The following is a 20669-nucleotide window of genomic DNA, read 5'->3' on the forward strand; positions in this document are numbered from 1 at the left end:
CAAGTTATCTAACAATGATAACTGTCAGTTTTGAAAATCAAAAATTTGGTTTGGTTAAATACTGAAAGTGAATTAGATTTATGTGAATAAAATACTAAAGTCACATCAAACTAACCATTTGAAGTCAGTTTATAACCCGGTAATATTACCTGGATATTAATAACTGTTGGAAAACTATTAACAAACATGCACAAAGGAAATGTGTCTGGTGTTTGTTCTAGTAGGTCATAAAGGCAGTGTACTGCAACTGTTAGATGAGAATTCATAATCAGTGTATGGATGATTGTTATGAAACAGGAGGAGAAGGCAATGGAAAGCTTGAACATACTTTGTACTTGTTGTAATTTTGCTTGAGTATATAAAAGGAAAAATTTTAACACATGACAACAACAGCCTCATATTACTAAGACGGCACATGCCTTAAAACTTTTCTCAGAGGCGGATTTAAGTGAGTCTGTTGAAAGTAATGACTATCTTTTATATTATCATCCCAAGGTCATTTATTGTGTGCTTGATTCATTACTCTCAGATTATGTAACATGACCCATAAAAAACACTGCTTGCCCTTTCTTAATGGCTGTACACTGAGCAAAAGCATCCTCAAATGCGTATGTGATTACAAATAAAATTATTTTCATAAATGTGTGCAAAAAATATATTTTTGAACTGTGTTGTTGTGACACAATTTTAAACAATTGACTGAACTCCACTGCTTGCAGAAATAACTTTTATATGCTTTTCTCAACAATTCTAAAGCTTCCCATCTTTCCTGTGTGGGAGCACTGTTTGCATTAATAGCATAATAACTTTATAATTGAACAACCTTAATTTATTAAAACTTACTTCTGGTTTTGAGTGAAAAAAGTAAAACTAATTCCACACTGTTGTGATACAAAAATGATTTTGTCATTTATAAATTGTTTCTGCTGTCATAAGTTCATTATGTACATCTTGTCATTGCACTGATTGACATTCATGCATTAATTAATCAAGGCGAGAAAAATTTTATCACCATTGTGTGACACACACACACACACACACACACACACACACACACACACACACACATTCTATTTGAATACTCCGTTTGCTCTGGCCAGTTTTAAAATAACTAATATCTGTTCTTACCAATATTGTGCTAATTTGGTATTTATAGTTTTAAGTTATTTTAGTTCTGCACATTATTTCTGTACACATGAATAAATAATTACTTTGTGCTACTAATATATTTTGTAGTATTCAAAAGATCTATTTTAAAAGCTTTAAATAGTTAAGTCTGTTGTTTGTTTCTCTGTTGTTATATTTGTTAACTGAAAATGGACACAAGGAGGGACAAAGGCTGTGTTAAAAAGCATTAATTAGCATAGCCAGAACTTTTTCTTGTCTGTAATTGTGCAGATGATCTGCATTGTAAAAGTGAGAAATTTAGAGATCAACTTGATTACATTCTGTTGGATATGTTGGCAAACCTTCATCACAGGTGCCACAAAGTAAATTGACAGTTGTAACATTTTGTGTATACAGTGTCAAGTGACATTGACTGACTGATGTTTGCATGTTTGTTTTTGCACTATAATGTGTGAAATTAATAAATTAAAAAAATCTTTATCTACAATAGAAAGAATATGCTTAAGCTTGTAAAATTAATGAGGAATAAAATATTTATTCACAACAAACTTTGACTTGAAGTTATTGAACAATATATTGCATGAAAATATTTTTCCTCTGCAGTTATATGCCTGTTTTTATTATCCCCTGTTTGATTTGTGGTTTATCTGTTTTGATGGTTTGCCATTATCACACAGCAAAGTATGCTTTTATTACCTGCACCACCTGTTTGTTTCTGAATTTAATTTTTTTATTACTTGGAAGTAATTTTTTATTTTATTTTGAGAACCCTGTTCCTAATTTATCCTGTGTTATGCCCCTATTCCAAAATGGCTTTATTGGCTTATGACAGCATGAAGAGGACTGAACAAGAGAAAAACAGTGCTGAAGAATCCCTGCGTAAACTGGGACAGCAGCTAATGGAGAAGGACGTTAAGACAATGAGTGTTGAAGGAGATCTAAAAATTGAAAGGGAATGGCGAACATCTCTTCAAGAAACTATGGTTAAGGACAGAGATAAGATCTCGCAATTGAATCAGGAACTTGCACAGCTGAGAGCTGTTGCTTCTGTAAGTATTAACTACATTTCTCACTTCACTCAGATCTTTTTTTTTTTTTTAAATACTTATTAGTATTTCAGCTAAGAGTTTCTGTTCTCATTTCTATGGTTTCACTTATTATCTTGAGGTTTCCTTTTAAAGCAAAGAGACTGGTAATCTTATGGTTGAATACCACAAATTTACGAACAACAACAATCTCTTAGAATGATTTGTTTTTCTTTTTTGTTGTAGATATTATTTTTTCTTACCAAAAAGTTTCAAATAATGGTGTAAAATTTCAAATTCATTCAAAGTACACAGATAGATGAGTGTTTCTGAGTTGCTTTTATTAGATCAAAATTTATTTTTATTTTTCTGTCACATCAATCTTTCTATTTAGCATGATAGTAAATCCAGGTCCCATTTCTTTTCAAGTAATCTCGTGAAAACCCTAGTAATTACAACTGTAACTTAAAAAATTATTTGTTGTATGAAGACAAAATGAAAAGGGCAAGTTGTTGCTCATCACATAGAGGAAATGTTTAGTCCAACACAGTCACAGTGAAAAAGACGGCTCCACATTTAAGCTTTTGAACAAATAATGCCTGTCACCCATCTTTCTGAATAGAAAACACACACACAAAGCACAGCTCTACACACATGGGCACCATCTCTGGTTTCTTGGGTGCAAGCCCCCGGAGACAGACCGAGCGAAGTGGCACGGTGGTTAGTACACTGGCCTCACATTCAGGAGGATGAAGGTTCAAACCCGAATCTGGCCATCCTGATTTAGGTTTTCTGTGATTTTCCTAAATCTCTTCAGGCAAATTCGGGGCTGATTCCTTTGAAAGGGTCCGGGTAACTTCCCTCTAAATCCTTCCTCAACCCGATGGGATTGATGACCTTGCTGTTAGTTCCCATCCCCAAAATTAACCATCCAGCCAACCAACCCAGAGACATGGCCCTGTGTGTATGAGCTGTGCTTGTGTGAATGTGTCTGTGGTTGTTTTTTTGGAAGAAGGGCTTTTTTGTCAAAAAGCTTAAAAGTGCAGCAGGCTTTTTCATTGTGCCTGTCTGTGACTCAGTGTCCCCTCTATCCTTATCATATGGTTGTTATTTGCCTATGATCATCCGATAGTTGGCGAGTGGAGGATACGGGAGCTTACATTGCTTCTGTTATTGATATTAGAACGAGGATAAGGGAAAAAAATAAAATTAGCCATGAACATGCATTTAAACATGTTTAACAATATAGTGAGTATATAAAATAATATAAATAATATAAAATAATATATTTCACAGACCCTTCAGTTCCCTCAGATACATAGAAATTCCAAACTGTGTAGCCTATGTTAGCAGCTTGTGAACTTAAAAGTTGGCAAAACATTTCTTATAAGTTAATGAATTTTTGTGACATAAAAATTGAAGATAAGTATTTTAAATCACTATGTTCTTGAATGGTATAATAATGGCAGAGACAATAACTCGCAATTGAATCAGCACAGCTGATATAGTTTGAGCAAAAGACACAAGATACGGTTGATGAATACAGTACCAACAAGAAGCAAGCCAGGCTTATACTAGCATAGGAGAGGAAGAAATAGATGTAAAAATGCATACATATAGTGTAAGAAGACAAGAACATAAATTGGATAGCTGAGGAGGGAGAGGCCCATTGAAGAGATAGATGACAACCAGGGAGGAGAAACTGGAAAGAATTTGCCTTGGGTAAAAGCATAGTGAACAATAGACAGTACAAAATGAGGAAAGGTAGCAGCTGGAGTTGAAGAGAAGTGGGAACTATAGCACATGAGGAGGGTAGGTTACAGGGGGAAGTCAACTATAGAAGACTAGAGAAAAGCAATGATCATCATTGTCTTCTAGATACGAAATGAGAGAGAATTTAAGTATAGAGGAGTGCCCCTATCGTGCCACTGTTTGAGAAAATTTTAGGGAAGAGAAAAAGAGATCAAACTGAGAAGAAAATGAAGAAGCTACAAGGTGTACAACTTGGCTTCCACCATTTTTTTCCCCAACATTTGAGGCGTTTATAAAACAAACTGGTTACACATGTATCATTCAGAGTATTTTCCATCACTGGCCACTACTTTCGCCCATCTTTCTGGCAGTGTACAAATCCTGCATCGAAAAAATTGTTCATATTTTGAATTGACTTCTTCATGAGATCGGAAGTGTCGGTCAGCCAGGCTATGCACCGTTGATCTAAACAGGTGATAGTCAGAGGGAGCAATGTCTGGAGAATACGGCGGGTGGGGTAGGACTTCCCATTTTAATGTTTCCAAATATGTTTTGACCTCTTTTTGCAACGTGGGGTCGAGTGTTGTCATGCTGCAAAAGCACTTTGTCGTGCTTCTCGCTGTATTTCAGCCATTTGTCTTTTAATGCTCTGCTCAAACGCGTTAATTACATTCAATAATGAGCACCTGTGATTGTTTCACTTGGTTTTAACACCTCATAGAACATGATGCTGAGCTGGTCCCACCAAATGCAGAGCATGATCTTGGAGCCGTGAATATTAGGTTTGGCTGCCGACGTGGAAGCATGATCAAGATATCCACATGATTTTTTTGGGTTATCGAGATGAACCAATTTTTCATCCCCGATCATAGTGCAATGCAGAAATCCCTTCCGTTTTTGCCTCTGAAGCGACTGTTCAAAAACACACAAACACTGTCCAACGTCTCTTGGTTTCAGCTCACACGGGACCCAAGTTCCTTCTTTCTGAATCATGCCCATAGCCTTGAGACATTCTAAAATGGCTTGCTGTGTCATTTCCATTAATGGTGCCAATTCTTCTGAGTTTGACATGAGTCTTCACTCAGCAATGTCTCCAATTCTCCATAATTGAAAACATTCTCTCTTCCACCACTATGCCAGTGTACAACATTAAAATCACTGTTCTTGAAGCATTGAAACCACTCACGATATGTTCTTTCACTAGTAGCGTCCTTACCATATGTACTTGAGAGCATTTGTGAGACTCAGCCACTGTTTTCTTCATATTGAAACAAAACCGTAACACCTCCCACAAATGACGAGAATTAGGCTCGTAAACTGACATTTTCAATCAAGAACAACTTTATGATGCAGACACAAATCAACTAATGTTTGAATGAGGTTATGTTTACCGAGGTCCAAGCTAATTGCCTGACATCTGCGATCTGTTTCTTTCGATCACTACTTACTGTTGTCGCCATCAATCGGCAAATGGTGGAAGCAAAGTTGTACACCTTGTGCTAAAGCTTGGTTTAGGCTGAGGTCAACAACAACAGACTTTGTTTGCTGTAAGGCATCTGCAAGAGGCACATTATGTGTAAAGGTAAGGTGGTCTTCTGGAATCTAGGGAAAGCATACGGCAGTGTGTGCGACAGTAAGGTACGGGAAGCAATAAAGAGACTCCAGGTCTACAAAAAGATACAGTTGACATGGTGATAGAATTGTAACATGGAAATAAAAGGTACGCTGAAATTGGAGATGAGGCAGTTGATTGGATACAGCAGAGAAGGGGTTTAAAACAGTCATGAATGATATAATGCGTAAGATGCCAGGAAAAGCTGAAGATAATGACAGGGTAACAGCCTTTGCTGTGATGACGTAGTAATCTGAAGTAATAAGAAAGATAAAGTTCAGCTGCAGTTAGGTGCATTGGCAGAGGGGTTGGTATTGTAGGGTACAAAATTAAATACGATGATACGATGAATAGTGAATTCTTGATTATAACCAGTAAGAGGGAGAGGACTACTCAAAGACTCTTCCTGGCAGGAGTACAACCAGAAAATGGTGACAACCTGAAATCTTTTGGAAGTGTACTGAAAACAAATTGAAAAAAGAGGAAGCCATTGAGAGAGAGAGAGGGGCAGGGGAGGGGGGGGGGGGGGCAAGCAGTCAAATTTCTGAGAAGTTTCGGGAGCTTGGTGGGGGGATAAAGGTAGAGAGAATAATATTGTATATTGATTTTACTATGGGCATGTCCTAACCTTTGCTTTTGAAACCTGGACTGTGAAGAAAAGTTATTAAAGCCAGATACAGGCATGTGAAATGAAATTCCACTGTAGCAGAGAGGAGAGTAACAAGGTTGGACAGATAAGAGCTGAGGGAAATGGGAAAGGACTTGCCTTGAAGGATGTGATGGACTCAATGGATTTAAGTGATATTGACATTTTAAGAGAACATATGACAGAATGGATGAATTGAGGCATAAAAGCAAAAGATCATATTTGGAGAAAAGGAAAGGACTGGAACAGGTTGGTGGCAGAGTGTTGGCTGGAGGATAGAAGAAACCGATCCACCAATTTCTTGAAAACTGTTCATGATGATTATAATGATGATCTCAACTCTAAAAAGCATATGTGGCATAATATTGACATGTGATAGTAAAACAACATTTGAAATTTATATAGGTATTACAGATAGTCAAATCTTTTGTGAATAAGTAACCATAACATACCTGTATCTCAAAAGTCAGTTTAAACACCACAGTGTAGTAATGACTTGAGGCTGCATTTCAAGGCATTGGCAATAGATCAAAATATATTACACACCTGAAAAGAATCGTATGGCTGACTTGATACAAAACACTTAATCTTTGGACTCTCTATTAACCCACTAATCACTCATGCCTAAACTTCCTCATCCTATCTTATTAAGCTACACAGAATTCCCACGATTTCAAACTGCAACTGCATGACAACTGAAATACACAAAGTGGAAAGACATAAATTAATTAATAGAGAATATCTCCAAACATACCTTGCAGATGTTCACTGTGACTTCTGTATGTGATACGAGAAACACCACTGTAGTACATTTCCACCAATTTTTGAGACCACAGCTGTATCATAATTTTCTCCTGGACAGTTATTTTGTTTGATTTTAGACATTTAGCTACAAAATAATTGAGTACTACGATGTTCTTACAGTGGGGCAAAGAGGAACCCCATCCTTATGGATCTTCTATATGCCATTGTTGTCTTGCTGGAAAAGCAGCCTGCTGATACAAACTCTTACTGGCAATGGGTTCAAGTAGATTCCTCTTGAGGAGGGCCTAGGTCTTCCTCTGAATCCTCCCAGCCAGATTGTTATTTAATCGGTGGTATGCAGAATCATCAAATAATATGACCCTACATTTGGTGTGTGAGGGAATGATAGTGCCTTTCTGTGTGTTGCATATAAAATGATGATATCCTTACGAACTTGACAACATTTCTTCCTGGAGAATGAACCAGACTGTGGCAGGTAACCACCCTAATTTCTTAAACAGCATCACTGTAGTGCTTCGCCCCTTCTCTGACTCTGAGAGCACTTCATTGTCTAGAGTATTTTCCATGAAATTAAACATGATGTATCTTTTTACAGTGTTTGAGAGCTTCAGTTGGTCATACTTTTCAGTTTGATGAACCTTTGCTTGTTGCCTCTTTTAATCAGCTAATATCCAGGTACTGCAATCTAACCAGTCCCATGATACTACTGAGAGATAAATGACATGTTCAGGTGTTCTGTAGTCATAGAAAATAATTAGTAGCATGCCTCAACAATACACGTAACCATAGCATAGCTGCAACCACATTTGAGAGGTTTCTGTGGGTGGCCGAGACTAACATATGATTCCTAAAGAGGGACATCAGCATTTTCAGTAATTGCAGGGGCAACAGTCGGGGTGATTGACCTGGTCTTGTAACAACAGGGACCATGGCCATCCAGTGGTAGTATTGCAAACAAACGTGCAAGGGGAAACTTAATGTGGTACTTTTACTGAGTACATGAACGTTCTTGGGTAAAATAGTCCCCCATTTGGACCTCTGAGTGAGAACTGCTGAGGAGGATTGGGATGTAGCTTCTATGTCTGACATGGGGTTGGTCCTGTGGATAATTTAGGAGGAAATGAGACTACTCGCCAAATAGCTGGGACATTGTCACGTGGTTCATGTGACAGAGAATTAAAACTTTGTTACCTTTCATCATAAATCCTTGGGTGAGGCAGAACACATGGAATAGCAACTGAGATAGCCAAAGGTTTTAGCTAGGTTGTATAATGGCAAGGCAGGCATTTCAAATCCAAATTTTAAACCATAAATTGATGTCCAGGAGCAGATTCAGGCAGTAACTGTAATTGCTTTGTTGTTAACTGCAGATTACAATTGAATAAATACCAGAAATTTAGTAAATTAGGGAGTTGGAACTTCTATAAATTGAATGTCTGCTTGTGTGTGTGTGTGTGTGTGTGTGTGTGTGTGTGTGTGTGTGTGTGTGCGCGCGCGCGCGCGAGTGTATATCCGTCCTTTTTTCCCCCTAAGGTAAGTCTTTCCGCTCCCAGGATTGGAATGACTCCTTACCCCTCTCCCTTAAAACCCACATCCTTTCGTCTTTCCCTCTCCTTCCCTCTTTCCTGATGAGGCAACAGTTTGTTGCGAAAGCTTGAATTTTGTGTGTATGTTTGTGTTTGTTTGTGTGTCTGTCGACCTGCCAGCACTTTCATTTGGTAAGTCACATCATCTTTGTTTTTAGATATATATTTCCACCATATATATATATATATATATATATATATATATATACACACACACACACACACACACACACAGCCAGCATGTGTTGAGCGGCATGCTCAGCAATGAGGTGGTCCAGCTGTTTCTTGGCCACAATTTGTCGGCAACCTTTCATGCGGACAGACAGCTTGTTGGTTGCCAGCCATGTAGAATGCAGCACTGTGATTGCAGCTTAGCTTGTAAATCACATGACTGGTTTCTCAGGTAGCTCTGCCTTTGATGGGGTAGGTGATGCTTGTGATCAGACTGGAGTAGGTTGTGGTGGGAGGGTGTGTGGGACAGATCTTGCATCTAGATCTATTACAGGGATATGAGCCATAAGGCAGGAGTTTGGAGCAGGGATTGTGCAGGGATGGGAGGATATTGTGTAGGTTTATTGAGCAGTGGAATACCACTGTGGGAGGGGTGGGAAGGATAGTGGGTAAGACATTCCTCATTTCAGAGCACGAGAAGAGGTACTCAAAACCCTGGTGGAGAACTTGCTCCAGTCCTGGGTGGTACTGAGTCATGAGGGGGATGCTCCTCTGTGGCAGGACGGTGGGACTTTGGGAGGTGGTGAGTGACTGGAGAGATAAGGCACAGTAGATTTGTTTTTGTACAATGTTTACTATCAGTAAAGGCCTCATTGAGACTCTCAGTATATTTTGGGAGGGACCACTCATCTGCAGATGTAACGGCCACAGGTGGCTAGGATGTATGGAAGAGACTTTTTGGTGTGGAGTGGGTGCAGCTGTCAAAGTGGAGGTATTGCTGGTGTTTAGATGGAGGTACTGACATAGCCATTTTTGATGTGGAGGCCAACATTGAGGAATATGGTTTGTTGGGTAGAGTAGGACCAGGTTAAGTGAATGGGAGACAAGGTGTTGAGGTTCTGGAGGAATGTGGCTAAGGTGTCCTTACCCTCAGTCCAGCTCACAAAGGGGTCATCAGTGACACTGAACCAGGTGAGGGGTTTGGGATACTGGGATTGTAGGAAGCATTCCCGTAGATTGCTCATGAATAAGTTGGCTGGCATAGGATGGTGCCATGCAGGTGCCCATAGCCATACCCTAGATTTGTTTCTGTGTAATGCCTGCAGAGGAAAAGTAATTTTGATTGAGGATATAGTTGGTCATGGTGACTAGGAAGGAGGTTGTGTAAGTTTGGAATTCGTTGGGCATTGGGAAAGGCAGTGTTCAATAGTGGTAAGGTCATGGTCATCAGGGATGTTAGTGTAAAGGGAGGTGGCATGCAGGGTACCATGTGGTAAGGGAACAGGAACTGTGGAGAGTTGGTGGAAGAAATGGTTGGTATCCTTTATATAGGAGGGTTGGTTTCTGGTAATGGGTGAAGGTGTTGGTCTATGAGAGCAGAGATTGTCTCAGTGGGGGCACAGTAACCAACCACAATGGGAAATTCTGGCCTCTTGGCTCATATCCCTGGAATAGACCTAGATGCAAGACCTGTTTCATACATCCTCCCACCGCCACCTACTCCAGTCTGGTTATAAGCATCATCTATACCATCAAAGGCAGGGGTACCTGTGAAACCAGTCATGTAATCTACAAGCTAAGCTACAACCACTGTGCTGCACTCTACATGGGCATGACAACCAATAATCTGTCTGTCAACATGAATGGCCACTGACAAACTGTGGCCAAGAGACAATTGGACCACCCCATTGCTGAACATGTTGCCCAACATGACGTTCAATGACTGCTTCACAGTCTGTGCCATCTAGATCCTTCCCACCAACATCAGCTTTCCCAAATTGCGCAAATGCGAACTCTACCTGCTATATATTCTATGTTCCTATAACCCTCCTGGCCTCAACCTTCGTTAGTCATAGTCTTTACCCATCTAGCCCCTTTCCTGTTCCCATTCCAGCACTACACAGCCCTCTATTCCACCAACATACCCACAGTCTTTTTACTTCTTTTCCACTACTCTGCCCTCTCCCAATTCTCCATCTATCTCCATCTCGTCCCTGTGCACTCCCACAAGCACCACTTTACCACACCCCTCCCCTACCCTGCTATCCATCCCCCTCCGTGCCCCAGCTTCCTTGTTATCTCCACCACCCAGCTACCTCTCCTATCGTGCACTGCTGCTCGCAGTCTGGCCTCAGCAGCTAGAGACGTGTGTGTGTGTGTGTGTGTGTGTGTGTGTGTGTGTGTGTGTGTGTGTGTGGGTGCGCGCGCGCGTGCGTGCGCGCGCACGCGTTCGTGCGCGCATGGGTGTGTCTGTGCATGTGCCTGCGTGTGTGCATGTGCATGCTTGGGTGTGGGTGTGTGCGTGTGTTGTCTATTTTTGACGAAAACCTTGTAGACCAAAAGCTCGCTTTTTAACAGTATTTTTGTTGTGCATATGTGCATCTCAGCATCTCCACTATATGGTGAGTAGCAGTTATATTGTTAGTTTAAACAGCAGTTTATCAGTGCCACTGACACTAGTCTATGTAACTCAACTTTGCATTGGTGTGAGAAGTAAATTGGGGCAGTATGTATCTTCCTTCCGGATTCAGTGTATAGCCAGGTATTGTGCTGAGCTTGAGCTGCAGTTCTGCTAGAAGCTCCAGCCCAGAGGTAGATGTTATGAGTGCCTCTTTTAGGTGTGACGTGACTACCTCTTCATGTAAAGAAACTTCAAAATTTGTAAACTTATATATTTGTTTTTCATCGTGAATAAATCTGCTTCAACTGTGCGTGACAGATCCCTTATTTGGATGAAATTGCGCACAGCCAGGGTTTGAGGATTAAATACCATCTTCAGAGGTCACCAAAAACAAAAGAAACCAAGATGGCTACTATATAAAATTAGTTACAAATAGATGAACATCAGTAATACCTTGGTTGCGTACGAGAAAATATACAAGTCATGTAAACAGTCCAGCAAATTTATAAAGTGGAATATGAGATCCTGTGCAGGTGAGGCATGAAAAAGGTCTTTGAGTCAACCAGTACCACATAGGATAGACAAGGCCTAACCAAAAAAATACGGATGAATCAACAAATAGTCACTCATTGCCAGACTAATGTAATCTATGAACCAACTGCAAACAGCTCAATGTGTGGCATACTCCTAAGAAAGTAAATGAAGACATAATTACTGAGGAGTGTCAATTTGTGAGCCTCAGAAGTAGCCTACCATGTAAGTGCCCAGCCCACTGCATGCCATGGATACAGAAAGACTGGCCAACAGACTGCCATGTGACCCGCAATAAGACACCTCAGTATACGTATCTGTCATAGAGCTAGGCCTGGTACAGAGCAAACAATAAAAGAAAAATATTCAGTGTATAATGCAGTTGTTGAGAAATAAAATTAATAAAATTGCAGTATAAAATTAAGAGTGACCAAACCAACATACTACAAATTAACCATTACAGTGCAAGATATGTCAAATATAGAGAGTACATAATATTAAGAATAAAAGACTGTGGATGCAGCTAGTGCAGCACAACATGTAAAGTAATCTTTGGTCACTCATTGTTGTAAGAAATTTAACAGATAGTAAAATTAACACAAAATGAAATCAAATTTGCTCAACACCTTCTTGTAAATCACAGAAGATTTCTTAATGTGTCATAATATTGTGTGTGTGTGTGTGTGTGTGTGTGTGTGTGTGTGTGTGTGTGTGTGTGTGTGTGTTTGTTTAGAGAGAGAGAGAGAGAGCGCACAGTTGTACACATCTCTATAAGTAGGGAAAAAAAGGTTGGTTAAGACAGCAGCGTGACTGGTGAGCATTTCACCACTTCTTTCCCTGTGAATGTGTATGTGTACATTACAGTGTTAAAACTGACTCTTACACATAGGAGTCACAATTATAATGCAAATCAAATTTTTACCATCACGTAATATGCCTCAGCCAATAAGAGATTGTGACATAGGCACTTGTCAATTCTAACACTACATACAGGCTGGTAAACTTAATTGAAGTTTATAATACATATGTTGACAATTCTTCATACGGACTTGGTTATCATAAAATATAAGCTATGATTATAGTACATATGGTGTTACTTATTTAGACAGATACTATTGTACATGATTACCATTCAAAAAATCTTCTAAATAACAGTAGCATTTACTTTTCAGATATTTTTTTCCAGATGTCCAGGAGTACTTTTTAGATTTCAGTCATACTTCCCCTTCCACACTTCATTTATAAACTTAATGCCCATATAATATGGAGTTCATTCACCTAGTTTTAGTCTGTGGGTAGGCAACCTTGTAACTTTCACTTGTACATTGTGCTGGTTGTTTTGTGGTGAAATAAATAATTTCTTCTTTTGCAAAGTTTAATTTCAGGTTGTTATTTTTTATTCGTGTGTCCACTTCCCCAAGTGTCTGCATAATACAACAGATTAAGTATTCATCACTTTTACAACATGCTATTGCAGTTGTGTCACCCCACATAGAGGATGGTATCAAACTGAACCCGGCATGGTACATCATTGACCCACTATAAAAATAGTGGCCCTAATATTGAATCTTGTGGAAGCCTTGTGTTTCCAGCCAGAGATAAATTTATTGTGATTGTTGTTAACAAGTGCCCCATTTTTCTGTTTTCCAAGTATAGTGATGTCCGGTAAAAAGATTTTCCTTGAAAACCATAATGTGTCAATTTTTGAAGAGGTAGGCCATGCTGTACTGTATCTAAAGTTATGATAAGATCGCAAAAGGTGCCTTATACACACATTCTATCATCAAAACATCTGCTAACTTTTATGATCAATTCATTTATTGAGTGGGTTGTGCTGCAGTCATTCCTGAAACCATACTGATTGCGTAAAGTAATGCTGTGGGATGATTTGTTATTTTCTTTCTGATCACATGCAAATACTTTTTGAAAAGTTGTAACAGTGAGATAGGCCTATAATTTTGAATTTCATCTTGTTGCCCTTTTTGTCAATTGGCTGAATTTCAGTATATTTTATTCAATCTGGGAAGCATTCCTCAGCAAAAGACATTTTGAGAGTGGATGTGCAGTACTATGACAGACTACTTTTATAATTCTAGTGGAAACCTGATCCTGACCACAGAGTTTAAAATTTTTAGGGACATTATGATTTACGTAATATTAGAGATTGAAACATGGAAAAAATTGAAACCTGAGCAATTTCTCTCTGTCGTACTAGGCTTTGTCATACTAGGCTTTGTACTTGGTGGTGAGCAGTTCATGATTTCATTACAATTTATGTAATTACATATGGTACTGGGATCTGTAACAGCTGTACATTTATCATTTGTTCATAGGGGAATTTTTCTTTGTTTCATTGCCAGATTCACTCCTTACAACAGAACAAACAGTGTTTGATTTGTTTTAAGCATTGAAAATGGATCTATTGTTTTCAGTACACTTTGCTAATTTAACTATGTTGTCATACATAAAAGAAATTCTGGGTTTTGTTTAACTTTTGCCTCCAACTGCAGTTTCCTCTTCCTAATGCTAGACTAAGGTGTTCATTCATGTTATTTTTCCTGGTACTTTTTTTTTATTTGGGGATGCCACATGGTTGAATTATATTATGCCACCGGATGTTTGATTTGCAATCTACTGTGCATTGTGCAAGTATATACACGAGGTGGTGTCACATGTAAAATTTCCTCTACAATCTTTAATATTTGCTGTTAAATGTTTTGCACTGTTGGTAGTATCAATTCATATTCAGTGTCTCATCATGCCAAAATGAAAGTGTAATTTTAACAGCAATATAAAAAGTGAGTTTACTTGTACCATTACCGAAAGAGAGTTTACTTTTATCATAGCCAGTGGAGAAAATTGTATGGCACATTGTGCATATTAAACTTTGCTGTTGGGCACAGCAGAATGTCTGACATTGTGAATCACATTATGACAAAGAAATATCGTATGGGTGTTAAATGAAAATGCACTTCCTGGTAAAATACATAAGAGTGAAAAGTATGGTGACAGTGCAGCAGAATAATTGTAAAAAGTCATCTGAGATCATCTTAGTGCTTGATGCAAAGGTAAATTACTATGCTCATTAAATTTTCTCAGTACAATTTGTGACACTTTTTTCCCCCTCAATTATCCCATGGATTTTTTTTAACTTTTTAAAATGCCCCTTTTTTAATAAAAATGAAATGGGCTCATGGTGCAAGACTCACTAATTCCTTTTGTTACCCATGCTCTACATTTATGAGAACCGGTCTGTACTGTTGGGAAAGGGAAGCTTTCATTGAATACACTCTTGAATTCAGTTGAAAAGTTATTCTAGTTGTCATCTGTTGAAGTGCAGAAATATAGACCTATATCTCTAACGTCGATCAGTTGTAGAATTTTGGAACACGTATTATGTTCAAGTATAACGACTTTTCTGGAGACTAGAAACCTACTCTGCAGAAATCAGCATGGGTTTCGAAAAAGACAATTGTGTGAAACCTGGCTCGCACTATTCGTCCACAAGACTCAGAGGGCCATAGACATGGGTTCCCAGGTAGATGCCGTGTTTCTTGGCTTCTGCAAGGCATTTGATACAGTTCCCCACAGTCATTTAATGAACAAAGTAAGAGCATATGGACTATCAGACCAATTGTGTGATTGGATTGAAGAGTTCCTAGATAACCAAACACACAATGTCATTCTCAGTGGAGAGAAGTCTTCCAAAGTAAGAGTGATTTCAGGTGTGCTGCAGGGGAGTGTCCTAGAACCATTGCTATTCACAATATATATTTTAGCGGATGATGCTGTAGTATATCGAGAGGTTGTAACAATGGAAAATTGTACTGAAATGCAGGAGGATCTGCAATGAATTGACGCATGGTGCAGGGAATGGCAATTGAATCTCAATGTAGACAAGTGTAATGTGCTGCGAATACATAGAAAGATTATCATTTAGCTACAAAATAGCAGGTCAGCAACTGGAAGCAGTTAATTCCATAAATTATCTGGGAGTAGGCATTAGGAGTGATTTAAAATGGAATGACCATATAAAATTAATCGTCGGTAAAGCAGATGCCAGACTGAGATTCATTGGAATAATCCTAAGGAAATTCAGTCCAAAAACAAAGGAAGTAGGTTACAGTACACTCGTTTGCCCACTGCTTGAATACTGCTCAGCAGTGTGGGATCCGTCCCAGATAGGGTTGATAGAAGAGATAGAGAAGATCCAACGGAGAGCAGCATGCTTCATTGCAGGATCAATTAGTAATTGCGAAATTGTTACGGAGATGATAGATAAACTCCAGTGGAAGACTCTGCAGGAGAGATGCTCAGTAGCTCGGTACGGCCTTTTGTTGAAGTTTGAAGAACATACCTTCACCGAGGAGTCAAGCAGTATATTTCTCCCTCCTACATATATCTCGCGAAGAGACCATGAGGATAAAATCAGAGAGATTAGAGCCCACACAGAGGCATACTGACAATCTTTCTTTCCACGAACAATACGAGACTGGAATAGAAGGGAGAACCGATAGAGATACTCAAGGTACCCACTGCCACACACCGTCAGGTCGCTTGCAGAGTATGGATGTAGATGTAGATGTAGAAGTGTGATTGCTGACTGACCATGTGATGAGGCTGTTTTTTAATAAATACCTTCACATTTTGCTTACATCTCTTTGTTGCACAGGCTGAATTTAATTTTGATGTGATACAAATAGTGCTGCATGGTCTGAAACTCCTAAAGCTTGTACCATTTTTTCTTTTCCACTGTAATTGTAACTTCCTGCAATATTATAAATAAATGTTGAAGCAATTGCTGTAGTTCTTGTGCACTGGTAAAAATTTAGATTTAACCCATTTGTGGCTATCAAGTTCTTTAAGTGTGAAGAAAATTTGTCATCAGTTCTTTCACCTGTTTTGAAGTCAGCGTATACGATGGCTGTTCAGTAAAGAATGATCATAATTTTTTTTTACAGCATGCCCTTACTCATTCTCATAATTTTGATGGTCCTACTCAAAATAGTCTACCATGAGTCCAATGCACGTGTCCTAGCATTTCTGCGTCGCCAAATACATGCTGCAAACCATTTTTTCAGTGGTCCTTCAAAATTGCCTCTGCAGCCTTCACCACTGCTTTTGATGATTGATAATACCTCCCATGAAGGCATTTCTTCATGTTAGGGAATAGAAGGAAGTCACATGGGGCTAAATCCGGACTAAAGGGAGAGTGAGGGACGCATTTCTCGTTGATTTTCGCAAGATATTCAGCAACAACATTGGCAATATGTGGCCACCCATTATAGTGGTGCAGCATCCAGCCTGCTTCACGGAAATGTGGTCTTTTACGTCTGATATGGACTTGCAATGTTTTCAGGACATCCCTGTAGTATTGTCCAGTTACTGATATGTTCAGGTACAACATGCTGATAAAACATTCCATGAATATCAAAGAATGAGATGACCATAACTTTCCCAGCAGAAGCAACCACTTTGCTTTTTTGGGGGTTGGTGATGAAGAAGATTTCCACACTGAACTTTACTGTTTGCTCTCAGGATCAAAATGATGTAGCCAAGTTTCATCAGCAGTGATTACATTTGAAAGAAACTCTGAATTTTCCTCTAACATCAACTTAAACTGCATGCACACCTGTACGCACATATCCTTTTGTTCAAGCAGTAACTGAAGCACCCCACCTTCCTTTGAAACTGAAACATTTTAATCACCTTCGAGCTGTGCTGTAGGGAAGAACAGACTCTCCATAGACCTCCTGTAACATTGTATAGGCCTCAGCTGAAGATTTGTTGAGTCAAAAGCAGAATTTTTCAAAGCCGCATATTGTTCTTCGGGTTACGTCCATTGCAGCAGTAGGCGATCCTGAACTTTTCTGACTTTGCCTGCCTCTAAGAGGTGGGAACCAGGAGTCTCAGCAATGAAACTACTGCAGTGTGTTTGTTGCACATTAAGCTAACAGAATATCATAAGATTAAATTTTAGCATGAGACATTATGACCATAAAAAATTTGATCATTCTTTATTGAACAGCACTTGTATATCTAGTTTCTTATTCATTTTGTTAGATTTTAATTTATGTAACTATATTTCAAATTTATCTTAGAATACAGAGCTTATATAGTGCCTGCAAAAGCGATGTAAACTGATGATTAACATTTTTTACTCTTAAGTTTAATACAAATACTTTCAAATGTCTATTCTTCATTTAGAATGCTAATATATGTCTGATTTCATAGTCTACCAAGGAATGAACTGGTATCAAGAGCCACCATACCCATTAGGTTTACAAAACCTGGCAGTCAGCTTTTAGCTGTAAGTTTACCGGGGAGACTGGTATTTTCATTTTTAAGCCAATGTTCATTTAGACATCCTAACTTCAATGACTGTCTCATATTTTCTAACAGAATAATTTGAATATCGTAAAGCTTACTGATCAATTCTTCAGACCGATCTCCAATGTGCAAATGCAAAATGAAATTACTCCTGCATACATTATCAGGTAAAGCATTTTTAAAATTAGTTTGAATACAAGGTAATGGAACGTCCACCTGTGGTCTCTATACTTGTCCTGGGTTGTTAATGTTGGGCTGAATCTGGATGTAATTGGCCACTTTCACTAGTTTCCATGTGTGTGAGCATTAAGGGCAATAGCTTGTTTGTTTTCACAGTTTATATATCATTTATATCTGATGCACGCGTCTTGTTACCAGATCAGTGTAGGTGTTTCCATGAATTGTGACTTTAGCGTTTTTGAAATTGTTGACGTCAAGCATGGAACATGCAAAAAACCTAAACTAACTCAACTTAAAAAGCCAAATAGATCAACTGTTAGTGGTTGCAGCCTGGGGTATGGTTTTAAAAGGAGACTCAAGTCAGACAGTGTTACTGATGAGTATGGGGATGTTAATGGACCACTCAGGGATGGTGTCTCATGGTTTCTCAAAATATTGCCAGCAGTCTCACCCATTATCAACAGAAAACACACATGGGATGTGCATTTCACAAAACAATAGCATGGTTGTAGAACAGCAAACTCAAATCAAATTGATACAAGCTTACTATCCATAGTCGGAGGCAAATTTCACTTCTTTCAATTTTTGAAAAGTTTTGAGAGTTCTGTTTACAGTAGAATACTGCCTCATTTCTTCATAGTAGAACCTACTAACTGCTATTTAGTTTGGCTTTTGTAAATGAATCTCTACAGCTAAAGTTCGATATGTTTAACTGTCCTGTGATGACTTTAGCAAGGACTTTGATTGCGTGAACTTTAAAATTTTACTTAGGGAAACTGAAATATTGAAGCGTTACTGACATCACCCTTGCATAGATAGGATCTTACTTTATAACTGAAAGTAGAGAGTAAAATGAACAATTTTACATACTTCATGTCACTGTTCTCTCTGAAGAACAATTCAGAAACAATTCAGATAAACTTAAGTGTGTCTTATCCAGCCAAAAAGATATGAAGAACACATGTAAAGTATGCAAGGCCTTCTCAAAGATCTTGGAATTCACACACTCCTGATTCTCAGTGCATTTACTTCTTAACAATGTTTCTTGTAAGTTGGTTGATGAGTGATTTGCATGTAAAGTTCTTCAATGGACCATAATTGTACCTTCTCTCTGTGATGTAGAACAAGTTAGTCTTACTGTATTAGTGAAAAATATGGCACATGCACGTGCCATATTTTTCACTGAGATTTTAACTTCATTCTATTAAGTTCTTAATACACTATTACGTAATCAAAAGTATCTGGGCACCCCCAAAAACATACATTTTTCATATTAGGTGCATTGTGCTGTCAACATATAGCCAGGAACTCCGCAGAATTCACGGACTTTGAATGTGGCGAGGTGATTGGGTGCCACTTGTGTCACACGTCTGTACGCAAGATTTCCATGCTCCGAAACATCCTTAGGGCCACTGTTTTCGACGTGATAATGAAGTGGAAACGTGAAGGGACAAGTACAGCACAAAAGCGTACTGTTGACTGACAGAGACCACAGACGGTTGAAGAGGGTCGTAATGTGTAATAGGCAGACGTCTATCCAGACCAACACGCAGTAATTCCAAACTGTGTCAGGATCCACTGCGAGTACTATGACAGTTAGGCGAGAGGTGAGAAAATTTGAATTTCATAGTTGAGCAACTGCTCATAAGCCACATATCATGCCCGTAAATGCCAAATGATGCCTCACTTGGTGTAAGGACAGTAAACATTGGATGACTGAACAGTGGAGAAATGTTGTGTGGAGTGACAAATCACAGTACACAATGTGCCGATCCGATGGCAGGATGTGGATACGGCAATTGCCCGATGGACGTCATCTCCATTGCGTGTAGTGCCAACAGTTAAATTCAGAGCCGGTGGTGTTATAGTGTGGTCATGTTTTTCATGGAGGGGCCTTGCACCTCTTATTGTTTGCATGGCACTATCACAACACATGCCTACATTGATGTTTTAAGCACCTTCTTGCTTCCCACTGTTGAAAAGCAATTTGGGGATGGCAGTTGCATCTTTCAGCATGATCGAGCACCTGTTCATAATGGCCTGTGGCGGAGTGGTTACACGACAATAACATCCCTCCTATAAAACACTTTTGAGATGTTTTGGAATGCCTACTTCATGCCAAGCCTCACTGGCCAACATCAATACCTCTCCTCAGTGCAGCATTCCGTGGAGAATGGGCTGCCACTCCTCAAGAAACCTTCCAACACCATATTGAATTCCAGCATTACCGATGGAGGGTGCCATGAACTTGTAAGTAATTTTCAGCCAGGTGTCCAGATACTTTTGATCACATAGTGTATCTTTGGGTAGGTGGTCAATGAGTTTTGTGACTGAATACTTAATTTATTTCTGTGCCACGCCACACCACATGGTGTGCTGAATAAAGGAAAGTAATTTCTCCACCGTGTATTTTATTTATGAACTTTCCTATAAGCAAATTATGATGTATTGTGAGGCTGTTATCAGTATGCAGAACTATTTAAAGAACTGCCTACAAGAGGTTCTAGATTTGACAATACATGTCATGTTTATTACCCACTTC

At 39.0% G+C, this 20669-nt stretch overlaps 1 protein-coding gene across 3 annotated transcripts in view; it reads left to right on the forward strand.

Moving 5' to 3' along the window:
• Positions 1 to 20669, forward strand: part of LOC124614034 (RUN and FYVE domain-containing protein 2) — a 149029-nt gene that overhangs the window by 108640 nt on the left and 19720 nt on the right. For all 3 annotated transcript variants that reach the window (XM_047142859.1, XM_047142860.1, XM_047142861.1), the window contains one exon: positions 1961 to 2177. In XM_047142859.1, coding sequence (XP_046998815.1) covers positions 1961 to 2177 — 217 coding nt within the window. The remainder of the gene's footprint in view (positions 1 to 1960; positions 2178 to 20669) is intronic.

This window comes from Schistocerca americana, chromosome 4 (genome assembly GCF_021461395.2).
Source record: "Schistocerca americana isolate TAMUIC-IGC-003095 chromosome 4, iqSchAmer2.1, whole genome shotgun sequence".
NCBI lineage: Eukaryota > Metazoa > Arthropoda > Insecta > Orthoptera > Acrididae > Schistocerca > Schistocerca americana.